Below are 22689 nucleotides of genomic sequence, written 5' to 3'. Positions count from 1 at the left end.
ACGGTAAGATTGCCGTGGGGTATTACATAAAGTCAATTTATTGTAGTGGGCCGCCGCAGGCGGCCCGCCGGTTAAGAGGGTCGATCATGGCCATTGCATGAAGTAAACCTAATTGGAGTGGGCCACCAAAGGCGTCTGCCCGTTAAGAGGGTCATGGGTAATACATAATGTATATTTATTGTAGTGGGCCGCCAAAGGCGGCCCGCGGGTAAAGAGGGTCGATCATGGCCATGGCATAAAGTGAACTTTATTGTTGGTATTATGTTTTTGAAAATGTGGTGACCCCCCTCTTCCTACCAGTGTAAAAAGCGATGACCCCCCCCCCCCCTTTGCGGATTCCAAAATTAAGATGACCCCCCTGGATTTTGCCGGCCCCCCCCCCCCCGGCCGTAAAAACTGAACGGTCCAGGCCTCATTGAGTCATTTTTCCTGTAGGCCTAAGGCCTTAGGCCTACAGGAAAAATGACTCAATGAGGCAAGGCTCGAGTTGCGTAAAGCTATCAACCTGGCTCCATACCATGTCACCATAACAATTGCATACACGTTTGTTTTTCATTCTGTATACTACCCTAATTTCAAATGTGGTAATAAAATGACACCAGACCTCCAATCCCTCGATTCCATATTCCCTGCCCGGTAGCCGATTCCATCTGTTGCATACATGACGCCCTCAGCGATAGGAGAGCAATCGACAAGATGGCTGCGTCCATGAGGTTTCAACGTTGGAAAGAGGCGTCACAATCGGGAGCAGACTTCAGCAAGAAAGGCAGTATCGACAGCTACATAGTATCTCTTGTAGGGTTTATCAACAGTCAAGAAAATTATTTTACTACAAGTTCGTGTTCCGGTCGTGTGTGCGTCTATTCAGAGGTAACGATCGGTTTATGTGGATCACAGTCCCTCCACAAAATTTTGTGGAGGGACTGTGTGTGGATGTAGCCATGTAGCTTTGGTAGGTAGGGCATCCCGCAAGCCGCACTAGTACAGAGGCCCAAGCCGCACGACCCAGCCCACCAAGGCTACAGTACTGTAGCTCGAGGTTTTGCCTAGGTTTATGGGTCGAACGGCAAAACCAGGTCTTGCCGTCCGACCAAAATACTCAGGCAAAAGCTTGAGTAACAGTACTGCAGCCAGCAGTCTCAAAGCCCACAACTTTCCCCTGTGATTTCGATGAGGAGACCCACGCCATCACAGAAAGTCGTCTGAGAAAGTTGTGCGCTCTGGAACTGCAGCAAGCGTAGCCAATGCCGCCGTAATATTGATATGTCATAGCTTGGGTGTATACCTGACAGTAACACTACTATAAGTCAAAGGTCGTATGGGACCCATACGACCAATGTAGACACTGTATCCATGGATGTTTGTACATCCATGCTGTATCAAAGGTGCGTTGGTGATTGATAAAAGTGAATACATGTTTGTCATAATCATAGTGTGCATCGTAAAATCTAAATGTTGCAACTGTGTTGACTCGATGCATGCAGATATTGTATATGAAACACATTGTTAACAAGAAAGTCGCATAGCAACAGGTCTGCAAACCCCCTCTCTTGTTAAGCGACTGTGGTAACTACTGCGACACACTGGCAGCTGCAGGCTGTAACTCTAACCAGACGCCCTGTATAATCAAATAGACCTGCAAGCAGAACTGGGATCCAGCTATTCATCATTCATTGATTTTATCATTCAGAGTATGAACAGAAGAGCACAAGATCCTAAGTTTATATGTAATGCTCAACAACTATTCTCCATTATCAATTACTTATAATTTGATCAGCATGCTTGAGCAATACCCCTAGTAATTAAAGTTTGTTGCAAAATGAATATAATTAACAGCAAATTTAGCATCAGATGCTGGTTTTTAGTTGACTTTGGTATTGCTATTGTTACTGACCTTGTCGTTTCCCTATGATAATCTCATATTCTCATTTTTTTTGTTCCTATCTACAAATAAGAATACCAAATAAATTTATATTCGATTTATGGAATTTTCTTTTAACTTGCAGAATAATCTGAGTGGTTTGAAGAAAAAAGGCTGTACTTGGTTGTACACCACACATGAATATGCTGAGTCAGGAAATATTGTAAGTCCCTAGACAGCTATATTAGCAATAATTCATTTTTCTCTGCCGAAATATATTTTAATTGCTGCTTAAGACACACCCCCCAAAAAGTGTAGGTCTGTTTAGAACTTTTTATTGAGTGTGACCAATCAAAAGTAGGAAAATAGGAAAATTTGGCAGAATCATGTGTGATATTTGAAATGAGAAAAATGTTTAAGGTTGGAGGGTTTTAAATAGGGCTGGTCGGCTTACTGGAAACACATTTTTTTCACCTAACAAGAAAGGCAGACAATTGATCTTCAATCTATATGGCTGATAGTCGGCTGGAAGATTGATTCCCAGTGTCGTACAAATTCACGAATTGGTCTAACAAAAAAGTAAAAGTTACCCAATAGCAGCCAAACATGTTATGTCACTTATTCAGGTCAGCTGAGAATGTCAAAACTATTGTTTTGACTTTGATGTTTGAATTTCAAAGAAACTGGAGAATTCACCCACAGTCTGAATAATGCCAGCATGTCTTTGAAAATTTAGCAATGTGAGAATCATGAGAATATTTTGCTTTGATGGATTGACTTTGCACATCACCTTGCACCAGGGAGAGTGCTGCCTTATTCGGCATTATACTTTAAAGGGCCTGTATAAATAGCTGTAACTTGCGTTGATTTTTGCGCTATGTTTGTATTTAAGGATGACTACCGTTTCTTGGTGACTCCCCAAAGCATGTTGAGATACACAGTATTCAGCTTGTCAATCAGCCTACACATTTGTAGATGATTGTTTTTGTTGATTAAGTGCATTCTGGTCCAGACTAGAATCCAAATGTAAACATCAACAGTGCATTTATATTTTTTACTTGTAAACATGCTGTGTTGACAAACTGAATGGTAGGTAGGATGTCAACATGCTTTGGGGAGTAGAACAAGAACTTACTGTTGACACATAAAACAAACATGGTGAAAAAATGATCACAAGTTACAGTTACAGCTGTTTATTATGAAGTTCACTGATGGTCTGATGTAAGGTTGTTTGCACCTCATAATTGAAAGAAGACCTAAACTTCAGTCCAAACTCTGGGAAACCATATACTATTCTCTTTCAAATCCTCAACAAAAATCAGGGGTCACTGTGCAAAATTTGGTACTACAGAAACAATTAAATGACCAAAAATTTACTGACACTTGAAATTCAAAACGACTGCCATCCCCGCAGTGACTGTATATGGAAATATTAAATTTTTGATTTCCGCAAAAATGAGCTGGTAAAAGCTTTATTAACATCTTCAAAATAAGCATCCACAAGTGGTAGACCAGAAAAGTGTTGTAAAAGTTTCAGTCTTTATATCTGTCCCTGAGGGGTCATTCTACCTTGATTTAATCTGTCCATCCCGATAGGTCCATAGTCACCACTGACAAAAGTGGGTTTGGGTCAAAACCATGGTGGTACACGGTTGAAGGGTTAAACCCTGTAGTCTCCTAATCTGTGATCATTTACTTGTTTGCAGCTTGATGCCATCAAGAACAGCGAGGAAGATGCAGTGTTTAAATTTGAGCCATTTGTGCTGCATGTGCAATGCAAGACTTTGGAGGATGCAAGGATAATGGTAGGGCTACATTGCTCTCTTTCTCATCAATCTAGTCTTTCCTACCCAGTGAACTTAGATGTATTTAATGACTGTTCACCAATATGGTACATTTCTAGTATGCCATCTCCATTGACCAGGTTTGCATCTGCACATACATGCTGCTTGACTCTCCGACAGTTGCATTATTGGCCAAATAGTTGGGTGCGATGAAGGTTTTCCTGTTTGTGCATTCACTGTACACCAAGTACAAGTTTAAAAAGTAACAAGTTCTTCAACAATTCCACGCTATAGAGAGCAAAGTGTACAGTATAATCAGTACCAATATATGTGGATGTTCTCTTTAAGCTCAGTGATGACCACTGATGAATTCAAAACTTCCAGCTGGACCATTGTCTGTAAACTTTATCTTTCTAATTTTTTTAACCTCACACCCATAAAACCCTTTCTCAGATGTGTTTTATGTGCACCTGAATTACAGTGATAGGCATATGTCTTTGAAGTCAAATTTCCATTCTTGAACTGTTTCAGGCTGCAAAATTATAGTTTTTCTAGATCTATCAATGGTTCAGAAATTGTCTACTTCAATACATGAAAATCCATCCGTGAAGATGTGAAGCAATCTGTCCAGACATGGAGTCCTGTTGGACAGGCTCATATGACATCAATTTTGACAGTATTCAGAAATTTCCACTATTTTACTACAGCTTAGATTTTGAACCTTATATCAGACTTATTATTAGGATTATAGACATATAAACATTATCTTGTGATTATTTGACCATTAATCGATTATTAAAGCAATAAAGCACACCCAGCGACGGTATACCACGAGTTTTTGACCAGTTCACGACATATATGCACGAGCGATAGCGAGTGCATATATTAAATGAACTGGTCAAAATCGAGTGTATACAGTCGCTGGGTGTGATTTATTGCAATTATATCATAACAGTATATTGAAATTCGGGTGTGGAACATCAAAAACAGATTTTTGCTCTAGCTGATAGCTCACGCATATGCCAGCCGTGGTATATCGCCATTATACCACGGTTCTTTTCGCGTCTCAACCAATTAGATTGCTGTATTTGTGCCATCAATATACTGGTATGATATAATTTTTGATGTCCTCTGAATGTTTGATAACAGACGACAACGCTACATCAATACTGTTCAACAGGTCATCATACATTTGAATGAAATCTGCTTCTTTCAATCACACAGCATCAGGTGTCTGTGGAGTCTGGATTCAGAAATTCTGGAATCTCTCTTGGGAAATCTGGCAAGATAATTACTGTGAGTATACCAAAGGACTAAATCATTTATGCTGTCCTGCAAAAGTCTCAATACTGTGACTCAATTTTCCATGCTGTAGATTGTTGTTTGAACTTTAAAAGGAAGTGAGTATGTGAAAATTTTACTTTCAATCCAAGAACAATTAGTAGAATTCCATCAGTGTATCTTAAACCCGTAAACAATATTTTCAATAGTATTATAACCAGCTTCGCAAATTACCGTCACAGGGGAAATATTTCTCACTATTTCAACTATTCATCTGCATTGAATACAACAGTAGACAAAGCATAAATTCACATGTAAACACAAAAGAGTTTGACGTAAAATGACTTTACACTGGACTCCTACTCCTGTATGAAATTTTGTATCCCTCGGCTTCTTCGAACCCTGAACCCAGGGTAACTTTGAAATGAAAAGTGCAAAGGATTAGATTCCTGTCTTTTGGCTTATTCAAATCAAAAGGATAGAACTCTCCAAGAGGTAACTAACTGCTATTATCTTCCTCGCAGTGCAAGAATATGAAAAAATTACAAAGCAATTTATTACCAAGCTATGTTTAAATGCACAATATTTTGAATATGTACCCTCTTCAGCTTTTCAACACAGCTATATATACCAGTACATGAAAAGTACACAGTTTAAAAAGATGTATTGTTATGTTGACGTATGAATTGTTGTCTGAACTAAACATCACTTGTTATCAATGAAATGCAGCCTATGCATTTACAGGCTGGGTCGACATGTTGAATACTGTGTATCTCAAAACGCTTTGGGTGTCAAAACAGCAAACTTTAGTTGACACGCAAAACAAAGTCTGTGAAACATCACAAAAGTTTACAGCTACTGGACCTGTAATTTCTGTCTGCAATCTGATGGTGTTTTCTGACCCAACCAAACCATTTTCCTGGCATTTTCTGATCAATCCACTTGAAGCAAACAGATTGTACCACAGCACAGGATTGAATGGGTGTTTTGCCATTTGTTTCACCTTCCAGGCTGTGAGAAGTACGCACGGTTTAGAAGTGCCGCTGACGTCACATGGCATAGTTCTAGTTTCTGATCAGTACGTTGAATATCTGGTCAAACTGGCAAATGAGAAGTTGGAAGAAAATATGAGGCGTATTGACAGGTAAGTGATAAAATCCTTCTGAGTTTCATCATCAGGTATCTGCCAAAAACACATCTCCAGCCACAGGTGTAACAGTTCCTACCAACGTGCTGTGCATGAAAGATTTTGATGTAAATTCACAGCTTGAAAGACGTAGGGGAAGTCATAATGGTGTTGTGATGATACCAGGTAGTTTTAAGCACGGTCCCTCCACAAAAGGCAGTTTTCCTCATTGAAGTAATTGAAGAGTCGCTGTTCAGTCTGATGAACACTGCATATATGAGCATACATGTACATACATTTCCATATACATACAGACATGAATTTTTGCATATACACATACCTGATATTGCATTCATGTATACAGACATACATACATAGTACAGACATACATACATAATACATACATACATACATAACACATATACACACAAACAAACACACATATATAACCAATTCACACATATTAACACAGCTGAGACAAAAATGAATCTTATGATTGGAGTTCAACATTTACAATGTGCCCTCTTAGGTTTCAGAACTCTTTATCGGGCACAATCTGGGAAGTTCTTGAAATCTGAGTCAACCTGAAATTAGTGCAAATCTATTGGAGTCAAAAAAAAATTAATGCACAAAGTGGCTCGTAATGTTGGCTGAGAGGGCACATTGCAAATACACAAACACAACAGAACACTGTTCAGAATGGTGTTCTCATTTAGTTTAGAATTAGTATTGAAACAGTAAACCTTGATCAATATTTTGTACTAAGTATCAAGCATGGTTGAGGGGTGCAGAACTGAAGATGTAAATCTCATTTCCTGGTCTATTCTAGATTTTTCAGCAATTTGAAGATTCACATGGACCAAGCCAAGGGACATGTGTCATCATCGAAGACAAAGAATTCATCTTTGAACTGTGGCAGCTGTGGTCAACCTATCACCAGTACACACTCCAAGGGCCAAAAACCAGCAAAACACACCGGACATGTTAATCCTTCAAGGACAGAAAAAAACAAAACAGAAAAGACTCAATGCAATGGGGACTCAAAAAACATGGAGTCAGATGAAATAGAAGACATTGGTTCACTCTTTAATACGTGACACGCATTACTGTAGAAAATAAAGTTTATTACTTTAAACACCAAAATGTGACCCAGACGTATTGCATTTTTGCCATTTTCTTTTAAGTAGTGCATAACTCTGATTTTACCCTACCATGATGTTGCCCACCATCATCCCAAATAGAAATTTTATTTGCTTTAGCCCAGTTTCAGGGAGGTCAGTACTACAAAACAAAGATAGTTTCAGCCACTTAAAAGGTCATCGTATCTGAAATGAAAGAGTCGCATGGCTTGTACATTTCCCATATCAATGACATGAATCCACAATGCCTTGATAGTGGAGAAACTTTTTTGTTGGACAAATTCACATCTGACTGAAAATGGATTTCGCAGAAAGCTTTAATGGCATCTCAAATTCAGGAAAGGTTATGTGGAACAAACCTGATCAACCTGGTACACATACCGGTATGTAATACCAAACACCACTTGTATATGTTGTACTCTCAAGGTTTTGACTGTAGTTTAGAGTAGGATTCCCAACCACATTGCACTGAAAGTTTCTCTTTTAACGCAGAGTTAGAATTCAAAGTGTTTTGTTGAGATTGACTTCACAGAAATATGTTTGCTATTATCAAAAAAGTCATCGTTGATGACACAGTCCCCACTTGTTAATGGGTGCTTTGATTACAGGTCCTCAGAGAGGATAGAGTCCTCTTCATTAGGTCTGTGATAAAAATACTTTTGAATAAATTCGCTTGATACATGTCTGAGTTGTAGTTCAGGACATGAAAAAATCGTAATAAAATGGCCACATGGTGGCGATATTGGATCGAATCACAAAACAAATCAATGTGCATATGTATGACATAGGTCAATGTCCTTGTACCAACTTTGATTAAAATCGGTTGAAATATGCCTGAGTTATGGCTTTGTACATGAAAAAATCATAACAAAATGGCCGCACAGCAGCCATATTGGATCGTATCACAAAGCAAATTAACATGCATATGTATGACATTGATCAATCTCCTTGTACCAACTTTGAATAAATTTGCTTGATACATGTCTGAGTTATGGTTCTGGACATGAAAAAACGTAATAAAATGGCCACACGGCAGCCATATTGGATCGTATCACAAAACAAGTCAATGTGCATGTGTATGACATAGGTCAATGTCCTTGTACCAACTTTGAATAACATTGGTTGAGATATGCCTGAGTTATGGCTCTGTACATGAAAAAAATCGTAACAAAATGGCCGCACAGCAGCCATATTGGATCGTATCACAAAACAAATTGATGTGCATAGCTATGACATTGGTCAATGTCCTTGTACCAACTTTGAATAAAATCTGTAGAAACAAGCCTGAGTTATGGCTCTGTACATGAAAAAATCGTAATAAAATGGCCGCCTGGCGGCCATATTGGATCGTATCACAAAACAAATTGACGTGCATATGTATGACATAGGTCAATGTCCTTGTACCAACTTTGAATAAAATCGGTTGAGATATGCCTGAGTTATGGCTCTGTACATGAAAAAATCGTAACAAAATGGCCGCACGGCGGCCATATTGGATCGTATCACAAAAAGAATTGACATGCATATCTATGACATTGGTCAATGTCCCTGTACCAACTTTGAATAAAATCAGTTGAAACATGCCTGAATTATGGCTCTGTACATGAAAAAATCGTAATAAAATGGCCGCCTGGCAGCCATATTTGATCGTACCACAAAACAAATCGATGTGCATCTGTATGACATATGAAGTAATCCTTGTACCAAGTTTGAATGAAATCGCTCCAGGCATCTCTGAGATATCTGCGTGAACGGACGGACGGACGCACAGACGGACGCACGCACGCACGCACACACGCACGGACATGACCAAACCTATAAGTCCCCCCGGACGGTGTCCGTGGGGACTAAAAAATTCATTTTGGTAATAAGGTGTCACTAAGTGAAAGCCTAGCAGTATATGAACCAATTCTTCCTGACCAGAAACCTAAAACTTTATAAGAAATTTCATGCAAGGTGCAATGAGCCCCAAAGAGCACTCAAGCTGTGAAGTAACTATTTTTCCCTTCCTTGATAAAAAACTATTTGGCACTATCAAGATATAGGAGGCTTGGCAAATGACCTAAAATATGAACAAAAATGTTTTACATACATCAAAATTTTTTGATTCCCACATATTCATCATGGCTACAAATTGTATGTATGACAACCTGTCCCAAAACAACTGCAAGATATTATCAAGGTAATTTATGTGCATGTATATTCAATAAACAATGGTGCCTCATTTGATTTGCCAACTTTAAGTATTATTTCTTCTGCAAACAATTTTGACAGTGTAAGGCACTAGGCATTGATGATTGTAAATGAAGTTGTCCCACTAAAAATGTATCAAAAGCCAGGAAAATGGCTGTTTGGAAAAAGTGTATCTTCTTGTGCAAACTATTGCTTAACTGTTTCTCAAAGTGCTTTGGATAAATATAGGGATACAGTTCTTTCATTCAAAACAGAAATAAGTCAAAAAATTTGGGAGAAAATCACCTTTGACCAGCCAAATATTATTGCCAATTTTAACTGTTTGGGTCATTAACATCTGAAATAACCTGAATGTATAGGATATGTGTGTGTGCCAGCCTGACAAGGACGTGCAATAACATTTAATACTTTGAAAGGCTGGATATTTTGCAGTATATTTTGTTGAATGTTTGAAGGCACATTGACGTTAGGATGTAGCAGTCACACACTCGTTTTTATCTTGAATTTTTGGCGATGATTCGCTGCTTGATGGTGTGGCCACACTGCCTTTAGTGTCTGTTGTTGAAGATTCAACTTCTGGTGTAGTCGTTGCATTTTCAGTCGCCTTAGTCTCAGCATTGCATTTTTCTGAACCACCCTGCTGTTGTCCATTGTCCTGTCCCACAGGTTCTGTTATTGCATTCGCAGCTGTGGATTCTGTCTCTACCTGAGTTGAATCTGTGGCTGTTAATGTTGTAGCTACTGTCTTTGTCTCTGTCTCTACATTGTTGCTCTGAATGGCAGCATCATGTTTTTCTTCTTGAAGATATTCTTCCAGGTTCTCGACTTCCAACTTAGCCATCAGTTCTTCAAGCTTCTTTGCTTTCCTCAATTCATTTTCTTGAATAATGGAATACAAATGTTCTGTAAGTGAGTCCTTGGCTTCAGTTTTCTCATGTAGATCCATTTTGGAGGCTATAAATTCTGCTTCAGCTTTTTCATATCTTCTCCTAATAGAGAGCGTTGAAAATACAAAAAAATTAAAAAAATGTAGGTCCACCTTTTCTTGGTAATATTGCCTTTTTCAGTCTGAAACCCCTATATATAGGAGTAGCTCAAGCGAGTTACCAGAAAGTCAGGCCTGAAAGGGTCAATTGTTTGAGTGTACTGTATATGTTCCAAACACAGGAACACTTTTTAGCTCCGCTGTCAGCGACGCGGAGCTTATCAAATAGGTTGATTTTCCATCGTCGTCGTCGTCATCGTCCGTAGTCGTCGTCCGTCAACAATTGCCTTCTCCTCTAAAACTGCAAGTCAAATTGCTTTGAAATTTTATATGCACTTCACTTGGGGTGACCTCACTTCAGTTTGTTCAAATCGTGGTGAAATTTGCATATCTGTATTTTTGGGGCATTTTTTGGTGTTTTTGGTAAAAAAATATTCTTCTCTGAAACCGCTTGTCCGATTGCTTTGAAATTTGATATGCAGTTTACTTAGGGTGACTTCAGTCAGATTTGTTCAAATCGTGGTGAAATTTGTATTTTTAAGGCAATTTTTGTCATTTTTGGTAAAAAAATCTTTAAAAATCTTCTTCTTCAAAACTACCAGTCAGATAGCTTTGATATTTGGTACATATGTCCCTAGGGATGATCTATTTCAGATTTGTTCAAATTGTGCAGAAATATGCAAATTTGCATTTTTAAGGCAATTTTTGCCATTTTTGGTCAAAAAATGTATTTCTCAAAAAGTACGGGTCTGATAAGTTTTGAAATTCGGTACAATTTTTGCCATTTTTGGTCAAAAAATGTGTATTTCCAAAACTACTCATCTGATAGCTTTGCAATTTTGTATACACGTTCCTACAGATCACCTTAATGATATTTATTGAAATTATGATGAAATCTGCAATTTTGTAATTTTGGGCAATTTTTGCCATTTTTGGTCAAAAAATGTATTTCTCAAAAAGTACTGGTCTGAAAGCTTTGAAATTTGGTATACAGGTTTCTACAGATGAGCTAAGTAATATATATTGAATTTCTGATGAAATCTGTAATTTTGTATTTTTGGGGCAACTTTAGCCATTTTTGGTCAAAACATTTGTTCTCAAAAAGTACTGGTCTAACAGCTTTGAAATTTGGTATACAGTTTTCTACAGATGAACTAAATTTGATCTTTTGAAATTATGATAAAATCTGCAATTTTTTTTTTTTTTTTTGGGGGGGGGGGGGCAATTGTTGCCATTTTTGGTCAGAAAAATTTATTCTCAAAAAACTACTCATCAGATAGCTTTGGTTGACATGTTCTTAGGGATGATCCAATATGATATATTCAAAGTATGATGAAATCTTCAATTGTGTATTTTTGCAGCTATTTTAGCCACTTTTTTTCTGGCCACTGCATTGAGCTATCAAAGATTTCCACCTTCTTCATCAACATGTGTCAAAAATAGTTATTCTCTACATAAACACAGCGGAGCTATATCGGCCGCTAGGTCGCTTGTTTGTATCATCGATGACATTTTTCAATATTAAATGCCATGATATTCAAATTGGAAACACCACCCATCCTGTCCTGCATTTGATTTTGAGTGGGATAGGGTCTATTCTACAAAATCCATAATATGTCATAGGTTTGACCTGAAAGCAAATTGCAGCATAGCTTTTAACCTAAACTGACGTTCTTTTTAAGATTTTGAAACGGAAGAATTTGAAGTTTCCTTTGGGAAAGTAAGAGCCAAATTTAAGCCTTTCGATGTCAAGGCACATACCTTATATATTACCACATATAACATCTCTGCCAGTTCTCATTTCAAGAAGTTTACTTTTTGAGTGGCTTCTCACAAACCTATCTGATGGATATTCTAGTGTAACATTTACCGGTACTTTACATTTTAGGTGCTAAAATATCTGCACCACAGTATCATTGGCCTCACTTATTTGCCATGCAACAATCATCATACCCTGTAATTCATCTGCAGAATTTTCATTTTTTTTTATGTAATGTTGGAATGCTGATTGCTGACCAGAGCTTGGTCACAGCTTGAACAAGCTCATTAATCATACAGTTAAGTTTTTGAAGCAAAGCTGTTTTGCTTAACGTTAATCAATTCTTATGCCGTCTATTCTGTAATGGTGACAGACAGTTCTGTCAAAATAAGAGACCTTATTTCAGCCAATTTCGAGTTTTGCCAGTATTTGGCATGCATCTGATGGTGAAATAATACATTTTGACCATATCTCAAACAGACCAACATCTGTAAAGTGTCCACAGGACATTGCTGTTGTACATGTACCAGAATGTAACCCGCACCCTGTCAAGTTTATATGTCATCATCAGGTCAAGTTGGTTAAAACAAGTGAGGCATAACAGGTCCCATAGATTGCATTTTGACAAAAACTTGAATATTTGAAGTCCCAAGAATACCTAGATAGCGCAAGTGTGATTTTTACTGACAAAATTTGCTATACTATACCCTGCCAAGTGGGTTAAAATAAATATAGATCTGCTAATTACCACTTTCTACTAAGGGATGTGATACTACCTAGCAGAATAAGGGTTGACTCATGAATTCAAAGCCTGGTATAGGCAGTACAAGTAAAGTTTATCTGGATTTAGACCAAACTATTAGTGTCACTTACTGAGCTGCCAAGTACTCTCTGCTGGCTTCCTCTATCTTGTCTCGCAGGATGGCAACGTCATTGCTGATTAATCCATCAATCTTGGTGAGTTCTTTCTGTATGTCCTTCAGCTTCCTTGTTTCGGCGTCTGCGCGTTTCCGCCTGAAAGAAAAATATTGTTTTCTTCCATGATGTAAAAATTGTGCAAATGTTGTTATGAATATCATCCATTTTAAACACTTTCAGATATTTGAGCACTGAGCCAGACAACTAAAGAATACTCGGATCACATTTAATGGTTTTAAAAATCACCATGAAACTAGGGGGTTCAGTTGCTTCATGAAGCTACAGAGGCCCCCTAAGAAAACCTGATTGTTGTAGTAATGAAACAATGTTCACCACATACTCATCATCATCACAGTAAACACAGAACATATTAAGTGAAAATTGTTCTTCTTAGCATGGCCCTGAGAAACTCCACTGTCAACTGGAATACAACACCACCAACTAGCTGTAAAATTTTGAGTACTGTGAAATGCACACAGTTTATTAGAGTCATTTGCTGGTTTATTAGTGGCCATATTGATCAGTCGAATTAAGTAAAAAACGAAAACAAAATATACGATATTTTTGTCAAAAAATTCAACAAGGCCCTGCATTTCTACCATATGGCAAAAGGCGTTGCTGTGTATTGATGCAATGCCACTTTGACAAGACTGCTAGAAAACGGAAAACAAACATCAACAATGGACCAGACTCAACGTCTATTAAAACATACACTAAAAAAGGAACTCAGACTTCAGGAACAGACAAATACCCCCATTTGCATTCCAGGGTAACATGGCCAATTCCTTACCTATCAGCTACAGCTTTGGCAAGCAAAGCTTTCATTCTTTTATTCTCCTCTTCCATTTTTTGTTGTAACATGCGTCTCTTCTCAATGTTGGTCATCTCTCGACTGCAAATTAATACAAGAGACATGACATCGTAAAGTTTTACAGACAATGAGAAAGAGCGATTTCTTTGAATGAGCAATCCAAGTGCAAACTGGCACAGCAAGAGTGTAATTCTGATATTGACATTACATGTTAACTGTACAACAGACATCACAATGTTAAGGTAGAACGCACGTCGGGGACCGATATTCAGACTCTCAAACATTTACAATTCTTTTCTGATCTACCTCTTGTGGGGGTTAAATTTAAAGCTTTTGGTGTAAGCAAACTTTTTTACTGTCTAATAGCTTTTCGAAAATTCTATTTTTTCCATAGAGTTAACATATGGATGGTGGCCATTTTAAAGTGCACATATCGGTAAACCTTGGGTAATTTGTGTCTCCAGTTCCACAATTTGCACAGTAAACCCCCCCCCCCCTCCCATTTTATTCTTGATTTTGAAATAGAAATGAAATATTACTTGAGGAAACTTTGAACAAAAGTTTAAGTTTGAGCAAAACTTTTAAGTCTTATACTTTTGAGGCACTTACTACCTAAACTATCATACGTTAAGTCTGCAACAGACATACGTTAACTCTGCAACAGACATCATACTTTAACTCTGAAACAGACATCACATCTTAACTCTGCAACAGACATCGCATCTTAACTCTGCAACAGACATCATAAGTTAACTCTGCAACAGACATCATACATTAACTCTGCAACAGACATCACATCTTAACTCTGCAACAGACATCATACGTTAACTCTGCAACAGACATCATACGTTAACTCTGCAACAGACATCATACATTAACTCTGCAACAGACATCACATGTTAACTCTGCAACAGACATCATACGTTAACTCTGCAACAGACATCATACGTTAACTCTGCAACAGACATCATACGTTAACTCTGCAACAGACATCATACGTTAACTCTGCAACAGACATCATACATTAACTCTGCAACAGACATCATACGTTAACTCTGCAACAGACATCATACATTAACTCTGCAACAGACATCACATGTTAACTCTGCAACAGACATCATACGCTAACTCTGCAACAGACATCATACGGTAACTCTGCAACAGACATCATACATTAACTCTGCAACAGACATCATACGTTAACTCTGCAACAGACATCACATGTTAACTCTGCGACAGACATCATGTGCTAACTCTGCAACAGACATCCTACATTAACTCTGCAACAGACATCACATGTTAACTCTGCAACAGACATCATGCTCTAACGCTGCAACAGACATCATGCGCTAACTCTGCAACAGACATCCTACGTTAACTCTGCAACAGACATCCTACGTTAACTCTGCAACAGACATCATACGTTAACTCTGCAACAGACATCACATCTTAACTCTGCAACAGACATCATACGTTAACTCTGCAACAGACATCATACATTAACTCTGCAACAGACATCATACGTTAACTCTGCAACAGACATCACATGTTAACTCTGCAACAGACATCCTACGTTAACTCTGCAACAGACATCACACGTTAACTCTACAACAGACATCATACGTTAACTCTGCAACAGACATCATACGTTAACTCTGCAACAGACATCACATGTTAACTCTGCAACAGACATCACATGTTAACTCTACAACAGACATCATACGTTAACTCTGCAACAGGCATCATACGTTAACTCTGCAACAGACATCACATCTTAACGCTGCAACAGACATCATCGACAGACATACGGTAACTCTGCAACAGACATCGCATGTTAACTCGGCAACAGGCATCATACATTAACTTTACAACAGACATCACATCTTAATGCTGCAACAGACATCATACATTAACTATGCAACAGACATCATACATTAACTCTGCAACAGACATCATACGTTAACTCTGCAACAGACATCATACGTTAACTCTGCAACAGACATCACATAATAGCATTGTCAGTTATCTGAATCAAAATTTTTTGTTATATTTGTCTGAATATTCAGGAAATGAAACATGTTGGAAACTTGAAAGTTCTACAATATCAAACAAAAGAATTTTTTTGCATAAGATCATGCTCTATAGGCATTGATTACAAAATGGCAAAAAAACATACAGGTTATCTAGGTATACATGTGATCATCTCATGATCAGCATCAAAGAAGATATATTATGTTTACTAATAATATGCATATTCTGCAATGACACTTAAAGGTATACTGTCACCTGTTCCAATTTTGCCACAGTTACCATGGAAAGAGAAAATCTAACCAATCATAGATTTTAAGCGGGTGGCTGCTTTTTAAAAATAGCGCCCTCACATGGGCATTTTGAATACCAAGGAGGGACCCTTTGACATTATATGGGCATATTCAGATTACAGGTGACTGTATACCTTTAAAACTGAGTGGACACAATGATGCAAGTATCAAATCTTGAATTATTGTGAAACCTAGCTATGTGATTCTGAATTCATTCAACATGTTATGAATTGCACCTGCAGCTTAGTCTACCTGACAACTGCATCAGTTATCTCTTTGGTCTGGGCAAAAAAATTTCATCATGGTCTGTAATCCGTACAGCTTGATTTGTTAACTGTTTAAGATTTATGCACAGATATTATTAAGTACCAGTATTGAGTAAATCAAAAATAAATGTTAAAAAAAAAGTATAACCCAAAGCAAAAGCTATTCAAAGCCTAGTATATACAGATCTCTTTAAAAACTGAAAATACCATTGTACAATCTTTACACACTTCCAGACATGGTTTGGCACTTTTTGGTTTTGTTTTTAAATGGGAAGTTACAGGACCGTGGGCGCACGATAGGGGGATTACTGATGACGCAGCCATTTGCATACACTGGGCGGGAGTTTGAATTCTCATAGCATCACTTTGACTGTAAAGATGGGTCAAATGGTGGCACAGGAAACACATTTTGAAACATTTGCATTCTCCAACAAAAAACAGAACATTTTCTCAGTTTGTTTTAACTCAAGTTTAGTCGTTATATATTCACAGACATATACAAGATTCAATAACAATGAATGCCTGAACCATGGTACAATTAGGGGACTCTGGGACCAAACATGGTACATCCGATCAGTAACGTGGCTTTCTTATATTTGCATAGATTTACGATAATCCGACTTTTATAGGGGAAGTTCCTGTTTAAGTGAACTGCACAACAAAATATGGCTGGCAAGTCTGTCTATACAGGATTAGAATTTCACCAACTATCTTTTCAAATATAATAACAACAAAAATACCTTATTCCCGCTGTTTCATCAATCTCATGAACGGCATCTTTCTCCTTCTCTTCCTTCTGATGCGCATCATTTCTGATAGAATCATCGTGGTCACCAGCAGCAGAGGACTTTGATTGGCTGTCGTCTAGTGAGCTCAACTCATCAGGAAGCACACTCCTACCATCTGGCTTCCTGGACTCTGGAGGGGCACCACCACCACTCGCCCGCTGCTGAGGCCTCCCCTGGACCTTCTTGGGTACTGACAGCCGTTGACTGTCATCGATATCCTCATGGATCTGTTTCTGTTGTCTCTGTCGCTGACCAGCCATCATCTTGCCTCTCTGTGGCTGTCGCTGTTGCTGCTGCTGTGACTGCTGTCTATGTTTAGCTGATTGAGCTCTGCTCTGATGCCGTGGTCTACCTTGTTGGCTGTGGTAATTGTCATACGTCATATCTTCCCTTTCTGCTCACAGAGATAATGGATATTTATTAGCATGCTTTCAAATTTAAATATTGTTTTTTAGTGCATGAACCTTTGCATGAAAATTATAAAACATTTACAAGATTACATAAGTAAATATTACATATTTGGCTATTGTTGTAACATTTTGCACACAGTCACACACAATTTCACTAAAAACTCATTGTATTTGAGTTAGAGGGCTCTGTGTTCTTGCCTAGACCACACAGTATTTACTTTCAATCTTTCCTGGCATGTCAATTTCAAATCATGTCACTGTAGTACGCTTTGACTCCATTCCTTCTAAAATCATCTTTTTAAAAATGACTATCCATCACATGTACTGTACTTCTGACATGCATGGTTTAGGTCATCAGTGTACCTGTACTCCGATTTGACATTCTGTAGACTCCCGGGTATAACTCTTTGACTCAAGAAAATTTCACACATTTGGTGTAGGGCAGACAAAAACATATCCAGAAATTCCAAACGTGACTCTGACATGTTTGTTTCTCTTTTGCTGGGCACTGGCCAAATTGAATGGATATTAAGGTACAGAGAATGCATCTTGAGGACTGATATTTGGACTCTCAAGATTTTACAATTATGTTTTGCTCTACCATTTGTGGGGGTTTATTCTGAAGCTCTTGGGGTAAGTAAAGTTTTCACTGGCACAGTTCTATGAAAATTGGAATTTCACTTTTCCCTATAGATAACAGGGATGGTGGTCATTTTGGATTTCAAATATCAGTAAATATTGAGTGATTTGTTTCTCTAGTACCAAAATTTGGATGATGATACCCAATTTTCATTCTTGATTTTGAAAGACAATGGCTGAAGGTTTGCTTGGGGAAAATTTGAGCAAAAGTTTAAGTCTTTCATTTTTGAGGCGTGAACTACCCTAAATTTTGCTGGCTATTTTTTAAGGCTGTTGCACCAACTTTAAAATGGTAAAGCCGTAATATCTTTCCTAGTATGTAGCTGTGTGTTTTCAGGTATGACACACCCCTACACTACAGTCACACTGAAATGCATGAGATCTCCTACATTTCAGTCTGGTATTCAGTTCATCATCATCATGGTTTTTATCTCTATGGCCATGTTCATCATCACACACAAAGAAAGTTGTCTTTCCGAGCTTTCAAGGTATAACCCTTTCACCCCCAGTTCCCTGTATACAGGTCCAACTTTACCATAGAAAACAATGGATTTGGGACAAACCATGCTGGTGAAAGGTTCAAGGTAAGAATGCTTGAAATTGCTCCAAACATATTAAATTTTCAAAACTTTTCTCACTCAGGGTGAGGAATACCCTCCCCTATGACCACATGTGGCTGCTTTTTTGTCTCTCTTTGTTACCTATGAACAATATTTTGAGACTTTTGTGATAATAGTATGTGAATATTTTTGAAAATACATAAAATTGGGGGGAGGGCACAGTACATCCACCATTGTACTGCTTGCAAAGTACAATGTACACAGCCAAGCTCCTGTACGTGTCCAACTTTGACACACAAAGAATACTAGGCCACCATGTAATAACAGTCTGAGTTTTCAGGTATCCCATTCATATATATTGTGCTGTATTTGACAGTTTTCACACTGATAAAATAGAAACAGGAATATGTAAACAGTTGCGAAAAATAAGTATTACCGAATTGAAAAATATGCACATCTACCAAAGAGTTAACATTTTTGAGCTCCATATGCATCACTGATCATGTCAATTTTCTGGCGGAATGTTGTAAAAAATTTCAAGGTATTATGCTAGAATGCACCTCGGGGACAGATATTCCGTACTTTCCTGGTCCATCACTTAGTTTTTGAAAATTGAGAGTTAACACAGGGGTGGCCACTATTATGAATTTCAAATCAGTAAATGTTCGGTCATTTGTTTCTCCAGTACCAAACTTTGCACAGTGACCCCTGATTTTCATTACTACCGTAATTGGGTGAAAGAATGATTGAAAGTTTCATTGAGAACAGGTTGAGCAAAAGTTCATTAGCCTCTCACTCTCGATGAACATACTACCTTATGTAACCAAAAATTGGACCGAATAAAGAGTTATCAGAAACAACGCTAAGGTAGTGGAGTAAACAAGATGAAAAATTCACATATATAATAGAAAGCATTATAGGCATGAATTCTTTATTTTTCACTGTGAAAGTTATGTCCCGTACATTACATGGCACAATAAACCTATAAAAACTTTTCACATATCTACATGTACTATGCATAAATTACAATCACAATATCCAACATTAATTTTAAATAATACAGTAGCATTTATCATCTCCTTACTATATACTAGTAATAGATTTGCTCCAAGTCTTTTGGGCATACAAATATCACAACAGAGTAAATTGAAGGAATAAACTTTAGCAGACAGTTGCGTTAGTGGTAGGATCGTGGGGTGAACAGTCATCTTGTAATGCTGACAACAACAGCCAAGCAACGGGGGGGTGGGGGTGGGGGGGGTGGCAGTCTCTTGTACCACAACTTTTGGTGAATAAGACAATGCACGCTTCAAAATCGTCTGAACATGTTTTGCAAGTTTGCAATGCATGCATTATTCATAGATTTTTTTATATCAACATCAATCTTTGCTCCAAGTTGCATGACCAGGGGATTCATCCAGGGGGGTTTGTGAGTCGAGAAAAGGGGCAAAAGTTACCCCACTGCACAAGATCATCGGGGAAGATTGTGGGCCACGGAATTGACACATCAAACAGTGATAATTATAATGTGGAGGCAATGTCCGCTGCCTGCATATTGATGCAACATTTTGCATGATAGTTTTCCGCAAAAAAAAACAAAACAAAAACACACACACAAGAAAAACAACACCCAAAAAAATACGCCCATATTTTAGCTTAATTTGACCATCGAGGTTTACCTTCATGATCAGACGTTGTATGATGACGTCAGCATGCTATTGCCTATCTAATCTGTAAAATACGGTCTGAAAATCTGATACAAAAATTATTTCAACCGTACACCGGGTAGAATATAGTAAGAACAGACGGCCTTAACTCACCTTCACTTCCCTTTATCTGGCGAAGTTGATCGTCTGTGAAGCCAGCCCAAGCCATGCTTATACGTCAATGGATACCACAATGGCACAACAGTGTCTCTGTGTGGCACGACTACCTGGTACAGTAGGGGGCAGACAGTGGGTATGAGTTTTATCACATGTTTAGAATACCACAGCTGAGCGAATAGGATGGGCTGCAGCTGCAGTGATATGTCCTCAGTTGCCACGTCAACGTCGTCGCGTCCGACTCTGACACAGCACAACTTTCCAGTGTATATCGGTGAAGGGGGTTTTTTGAATGCTAATGGGCGGTTTTGAGTTGTCCTTCAAGAAATGACGATGAAAGACGAACAGAGTGTTCATATATTTGTGTAGACGACGCCGGCGACGTCGAAGGAGCCTAGGGCGCGGCCATTTTGAAATGGGCATCTCGCGTGCGACGAGATCTTTAATATTGTTGCGGTAAATTGCGAGACATTTATTGGGGGCGCAAGATCGTCGATCAAAAAAATATATACAAGGATCCTTGAGAACAATCCGCAGCTCGTAACAGCAAGAGCCTCAGACCATCTATTTTTGTACATCCATGCTCAGACTGAGTAACATATAAATAAATAAATAAGCAACATACAGGCAAGATAAATTGAAAAAGACTACTGGCAAATTTAATGACTGAAAAAATATATGACAAATATATAGTTGAGTAGTGATATTGGGAGAGAACCATTAAGTGGTAATAATGTGGGGTTATCTTACACTGGCTCTGCTAGACATATTTGTCATGCAAGTTTTCAGTCAATCTTTGTTTACTTGGTTAGATTTTTTTTATTACTGTTTAACCTGTCTATGTTTGTTTTCAGTTAATCTTTGTTTACTTGCTAATTATTTAGTCTTAGCTAGACTCCTGTGAACTCAAGAATGAGAAAGTTTTCCCTTCAAAGTAGCCTGACTCTCAGAACCTTGAGAAGGGCGTTGTTATATCTTTTTGATGTTAAAGTTGATCGGTGATAAGGTTACACGCCTGTAAGCCGTGAACACAAAAGTGTATTTGCATATACATTTCACGTAACAAAAACTTTAGGTTAAGGTTGTTGTGACGAAAAATGAATATTTTGAAATTACCCTTAGAAACTTCGTAAACGTGGATCAGTGAACCTTCACCAGATTGTATCCTTTGTAGATTTAGATTACCTTTCCCTGACAATAAATGAAAAAGCAATACATCTCAACTACAGTTTGGCACAGAGCTCAAGCTAAGTTTTGATTAAAATGCAGTTTCGTGAGGTATGTAAAATCATCTTTTTTCTTCACCATCAACTCTCCCCCTTGAGCTTTCAAATTAAACCTGAATAATTGATAATCATTGATACTTGCAAAGAGTGTGTTGAACAAATCCGTTTACATTCCAATTCCTGTTACAAGTCAATGTAACATGTAACTATTGACATTATGATGAGGCCCTCTCTGGCAGCAAGTCAATTATTTCACTGATAGTATTTCAACAATTCAATTCAAAATATGGCAGAGTAAATAAACAGACTGTAGCATATGGAAAGTTAAAATTTACGATTGTTATCCAAAGCCCACGCCATAATTTGTGAATAATGCTGGTTGACCCGCCAGTGAAATTTTGACAGCAGTGTGCAAAAATAAAATATTATATATGACATGCAACTCTTAACAAAAAGTAATTCATGTAATCCATTTTAATTTTTCAGAGTCTCTTTTCGGAGATCACTAGCAACATTTATACATTTAAAACATTTTACCTGTACATACGAGTAAAGGCCTTATTCAACGCATTCAGAATTTTCTGCCTGATTATGCCTCTACACTTTTTTATACAGAACATATTGATGAATGCATACACTTTCAATTTTTGTTAATGTGGTTTCCATTGATGTGTTATGTTTACGTCAGTAACTGGAACACTGTATAATGATTCAGTTCAATGAGTTAAGAAATACTACTACCGGTAGTCTGCATGTTGCACAATTTGCTACCATAAGTTTGTCTTTTTTTGCAAGAGCA

General features: G+C 37.9%; 2 protein-coding genes across 2 annotated transcripts; one reads left to right on the top strand and one right to left on the bottom strand.

Annotated features, from left to right (window-relative positions):
- Positions 1-670: 670 nt before the first annotated feature.
- LOC139114357 (tRNA wybutosine-synthesizing protein 3 homolog) lies at positions 671-7195 on the top strand. Its single transcript, XM_070676038.1, has 6 exons — positions 671-870; positions 2007-2084; positions 3568-3666; positions 4870-4941; positions 5937-6070; positions 6882-7195. Exons 1-6 carry the CDS (start codon positions 697-699, stop codon positions 7147-7149), a joined length of 825 nt encoding a protein of 274 aa, XP_070532139.1. The 5' UTR covers positions 671-696; the 3' UTR covers positions 7150-7195.
- On the bottom strand, positions 7156-21098 carry LOC139114356 (RAB6-interacting golgin-like). Its single transcript, XM_070676037.1, has 5 exons — positions 20662-21098; positions 17185-17626; positions 13837-13938; positions 13002-13142; positions 7156-10373 (listed from the first exon to the last, which is right to left on the bottom strand). The coding sequence occupies exons 1-5, from the start codon at positions 20714-20716 to the stop codon at positions 9851-9853; spliced, it is 1263 nt and encodes a 420-aa protein (XP_070532138.1). The 5' UTR covers positions 20717-21098; the 3' UTR covers positions 7156-9850.
- Positions 21099-22689: the final 1591 nt, after the last annotated feature.

The sequence above is a fragment of the Ptychodera flava genome, chromosome 16 (assembly GCF_041260155.1).
Source record: "Ptychodera flava strain L36383 chromosome 16, AS_Pfla_20210202, whole genome shotgun sequence".
NCBI classification, from domain to species: Eukaryota; Metazoa; Hemichordata; class Enteropneusta; family Ptychoderidae; genus Ptychodera; species Ptychodera flava.
Note: the sequence above shows the minus strand (reverse complement) of the source record. Positions and strands in the feature narration are given on the sequence as shown.